This window comes from Mustela erminea, chromosome 10 (genome assembly GCF_009829155.1).
Source record: "Mustela erminea isolate mMusErm1 chromosome 10, mMusErm1.Pri, whole genome shotgun sequence".
Taxonomy (NCBI): Eukaryota; Metazoa; Chordata; class Mammalia; order Carnivora; family Mustelidae; genus Mustela; species Mustela erminea.
The window spans coordinates 72,652,866-72,657,624 of NC_045623.1; the positions used below are offsets into that span (position 1 = coordinate 72,652,866).

The 4,759-nt window shown below is 60.1% G+C and overlaps 1 protein-coding gene across 1 annotated transcript; it reads right to left on the reverse strand.

Annotated features, from left to right (window-relative positions):
- Nucleotides 1-2,777: 2,777 nt before the first annotated feature.
- FOXD2 (forkhead box D2) lies at nt 2,778-4,469 on the reverse strand. Its single transcript, XM_032302926.1, has one exon. The coding sequence runs from the start codon at nt 4,379-4,381 to the stop codon at nt 2,885-2,887; it is 1,497 nt and encodes a 498-aa protein (XP_032158817.1). The 5' UTR covers nt 4,382-4,469; the 3' UTR covers nt 2,778-2,884.
- Nucleotides 4,470-4,759: the final 290 nt, after the last annotated feature.

Consider the following 4,759-nt stretch of genomic DNA (forward strand, 5'->3'; position numbering starts at 1 on the left):
ATGAATTCTGACTCAATTTTCTCCCTTCCACAGAGGAAAAACTACCTGATAAATATTTTACTTGAAGCTCCAACCTAAGATCTGGGAGTGACATATTCATGGTAAATAAGATCACATAAGCTACAAAATGCTTTATTCAGGGCAAACACACACGGTCATGTTCAACCTCCCTCAAATGAAAAGAAATTAAAGTCAGCAACGGAAGTCAACCAAGCAACCCGCCAGAGCCATTATCCCCATATCAGCAGGCCATTTCCCTTTCTACCACTAACTCTAACCTTACTTCTCGTGGACTGTTTGATAAAATCATGCGAAGGTGGCCCACTGCTTTCGACCTCCCCAGCCTCCCACAGTCTCTCAAGGACAAGGACCCCTCTCTGGCAGAGGAGCCTAATTTACTACCTGCACCTCCAACCTTGTCTCCCCTCTGTTAGGGAACCACCTGAGACACTTAAGAGTTCCAACCACTGTTCCTTAGCCCTGGTACGTTCCCTAACCTGATCCTGATTCTGACCCTCCTCCCTTAGGGCACTCTGTCCTCTACCACCTTCTCCTTTCCTGCTGTTGCTAATGCCTGGGTTGCTAATGCCGGGGACTCCGGCTAAAGAGGCCTGTGGGGCTTGCCTGCCCCTCTCAAGTTTTCCAGACTTGGTTCCCTGACCCTGTCTTCCTCCTTCTAGCTGTCACTCTAGCCCAACACTTGCCCTCAGCATGTGTATATTTTCCCGTGTGATGGCTGAAATGCCTCGTTCTGCACCTTCGTATCTCTCCTTCTCTCCTCTCCTTCTCTTCTTCTATCCTCAGTTGAATGTACAAAGAGCGGAGTAACCATCTTTGTTCAACCAAAGCATCCCCTCCCGCCCAACATGCTTTCGAGTCTAGCCAGCTGGAGTCCCAGGCATAGGCAGCAAGCTGGGAAACTCAGTAAGTTTATGGAAGGCTCCAGCCATGATTCCCAATGGTTTTGCACTTCAGCAGTACGTTCTGGCTGTGAGCATGGCTCAAGGGTTGGGAAGGTTTGCCTTAACAGAGTAGGAACGCACTGCCTCTCTCTTTTGGCTCACAGTGCACTTCTAACCCTCTCAGGTCAGAGGAGAGAAGGGTTTCACAGTCCCCCATTCAAGCTATTCGTACTGACCTGTCCACAGCAGCAGGAGGGAGGGAGATCCCCCCAAAAGGCTCTACAGTGGCTAAAGAGAGGTCTCTCTCCTCTTACAGAGCCAGAAAAAGACAGTGACAATCACAAACATAGAGATATACATACATGAACATATAAAGAAATAAAAATACAGATATCCTAAAATACAACTCACTTCCTCCCCCCACAAAGAAGGACAAAAAGCAAGGATACAGAGGACCCTCAGAAACACAAACAGGAACAAGCTCCAGGAAAGCCTCCGCACACAGAGGCATACAGAATACGCATCAAGAAACACATTCACTCCAACTGTACTTAGTGAGTAGATTGTCCATGAGCACTGGGCTCCCAGATAAGACCAGGCCTCGCTGAAGTCTAAACCAGATGAGAATCCATTTGAAACAAAACCTCGGCTGTAGAACCCCAGGCAGACATTTAGGACCAGAGTGAAAATGAAAGTGCTACAGGGGTCCCAGGCTTCCCAGAGTCCTAGCCCCATCAACAGCCAAAGGCGAAGGCCACAACATTCCCAGTATCCAATAAGCCCAAGACCTCCTTTACCTGTCTGGGCTGCGCAGGGCTCTTCCCACTCCCTCTCTACCTGGGAGCTGGGTGTCTGGGAAAGCCCCGACTGGAAAAGGGGAGTGCAGGCAAGCAGACAGAGCTAGTGACTGCCGGAGTTCACATACATTTATTCAACTGACACCAATGGGAATGGGGGGGAAGACAGATTTTTCTTTTCTTCCACACAAACCATCAGACGATTTCACAGAGTCTCCCCTCAGTGGGGAAATCTAAATCAATTCACACCCAGTGGACAGAGAACGCAGATAGCAGCCCGCTGTACAGATATTTACACGTAATTACAGGACCCCCTGCCACAGGATGTGCTCTTGCCCACCCCACCCCCACCTCTCCAGTCCTTGACCCAGACCCTCCTGTCCCACCCCAACCTCATTGCCTTTAGCTACAATAAATATCCCAGGGCCTGGGACAGAGCAGAGCGCTGAGAGGGCCGCTGGCCCTGGATGGCTGGACCCAGCCTGCCATGGGAAAAGGGGAAAGTTCCTTTAAAAGCACCCCAACACAAAAGAGGGAGGATGTTCCTCAGTGTAGTGGGATCCTGGGTTGCTGCGGGGACTGTGGAAACCCCTCGCTTAACCTCTCCGTTCATCTTCGCCGGTGTAGACAACTGCTTTAGGCTTCAGAGGAAACGAGCTTTCTTGGAGAACAGCAAGAAAAAAAGTTGAAATTTTCTTTTAAGCACAAAGCAGATAATAGGTATCTTTAAATTATAATATCGGACAAGCAGGGCCTCAAATTGGGGGAAGGAGTGAGGGAGAGGCAGAAAGGGAGACCTCTCTGTGCAGTTGGTGTTTCTGGTGAAATCGGTAGGGCCTGGGCAGACATCTCTCCAGGAAAGCATTCCTCCCAGGCCTCTGAGAGGCACAGAGGCTGGGAAAAAGTGAAGGCTCCTCCGATCCTTTTAATGCTCATATTGGAGTGGGATGGATCATGGCTTGCGAATTCATCGCGTAGACCTGGGCCTCTCCCTGATCGATGGAGCCCGCTTCGTCCCAACTCTCGCCGAAATTCTGAGCATGGAGCCTGAAGTGCCAAGTCACGAGCGCCGGCCCAAGGTCTGGAGACTCTTCATAAATAGACTCCCTGAGTTCCGTTGGGACCGCAGGAGCTCCCGGGAGAGGCTGAGGAGTGCGGGCCTTACCGGCCCTGAGCTCGATGCGGTCAGAAGTGGCAGCCACTGAGGCCGGCGACTTTGCTGGCAAACGGGGGCCCTGAGGACAGGAGCGCGTCCCCGGGGTGAGATAGGCGGATGTGGCCGGCCACTGGAGCCAGGGCTGGGGCAGTCAGCATAGCCAAGACCTGGGCTTGACCCCCAGGACCTGCCGCCGCCGCGAAAGGCGATCCCGGGGAGCCCTCGCCTCCGCCCGGGGGTGCTGCCCCGCCGCCACCGTGGCCCATGATGTGGTCTATAGAGAAGGAAGGCCTCTGCCCGGCCCCTGCGCCCCCGCCGCCCGCACCACCGCCCGCGTCCGTCTTGAGGCCCTGGCGCAGGAGTGCGGTAGACAGACCCGCCGCGGTGCCGGCTGCGGGAGGGCTCAGCGACGCGGGATAGAAGGCTTTGGCGCACCCCAGCTCGGCGCCCAGGAAGGCTGGCAGGCCTGCGGGGCCGGGGCCCGACCCTGCGCCCGGGGCAGGCGCGGGGGCCGGAGCCGAGGCTGCGCCCGCGAACACCGAGGCCGTCGGAGGTCCGGATGGAGGAGCAGCGGCGCGGCCTGGGGGTACCGACAGCTGGCAAGGCGCGGTAGCGGCGGCGAAAGCGAAGGCGTGCGGGTGCGGATGCGGATGCGGGGCTGGGCCCGGTGGGGGTGCGCCGTAGGCCGGGAGCGCCAAGCCGTAGCCATAGCCGTAGGCGCCGTAAGCGGCGAAGCCCGGCAGGAAGGCGCCGGGGTCCCCCGCCGCCGCAGCCCCGCCACGCAACAGCAGCTCGGGATGAGGGTGCGCGTGTGGATGCGGCGGCGGTAGCGGCTGCCGCTTGAAGCGCTTGCGGCGCCGCAGGAAGCTGCCGTTGTCGAACATGTCGGCCGACTCCGGGTCGAGCGTCCAGTAGTTGCCCTTGCCCGGGTTGCCCGGCTCGCGGGGAATCTTGACGAAGCAGTCGTTGAGCGAGAGGTTGTGGCGGATGCTGTTCTGCCAGGCGGGGAACTTCTCCCGATAGTAGGGGAAGCGGCCGCTGATGAACTCGCAGATCTCGCTCAGCGTCAGCCGCTTCTTGGGGCTCTGCAGGATGGCCATGGTGATGAGCGCAATGTACGAGTAGGGAGGCTTCACCAGGGGGCTCCGCGTCGCCGCGCCCCCCGACGGCGGTCCCGGCCCCGGCCCCGCGGCGCCCCGGGCCGCTGCCGCCGCCGCCGCGCCTGGTCCGGGGCTTCCCGCTGCGGCCGCCGCCCCCCGGGGCGCTAGAGCGCGGGGCTCGCCGTCCGAGCAGCCGCCGGACTCCTCCTCGTCCTCGGCTGCGTCCGCCTCGGCTTCCTCCGGAGGAGGCTCGGGGCCGTGGGGGAGCACGTCCCGGGGGGCGCGGGGCCCGGAGCGGGCAGGGAGCTCCCCCCCACCGCTGCCGCCGCCGCCGCCCACCACGTCTATGTCTGCGTCGGCCTCGGACAGCGCGGCCGGGGAGCTCTCGGAGGACATGATCTCGCAGCAGCAGCTGCCCAGGGTCATGGTGCCGCCGCCGCCACCGCCGTTCTCCGGCTCCGCTCCGGCCGCGGCTCCGGCTCCGCCGCGCTGCCTCTGGGGCGAGTGTGTTTTGCGCGCGGGCGGGGAGGGGGCGGGGGACTGAGGAGGGTAGGGAGGGGTGTCCCCCAGCTCCGCAGCGCCCCCTCGTGGCCCAACTCTCGGCTCTCACCTCCCGGTGAGCACCCGACTGGCCGCTCTCCCCGCCGCCCCGGGAGCCGAAGCCCGGCGCCCACACCCGGGGCGTGGGCGGAAGGAGCTGAGGCTTCCCCTGACCCTGGCCGGTCTCGGCCCCCAGTGCCCCCGGGATGGGGGGGTAGGGGAATTTGTCCCTCCCGCCTCGCGGCTGCCTAAGGCGGAAGAGCG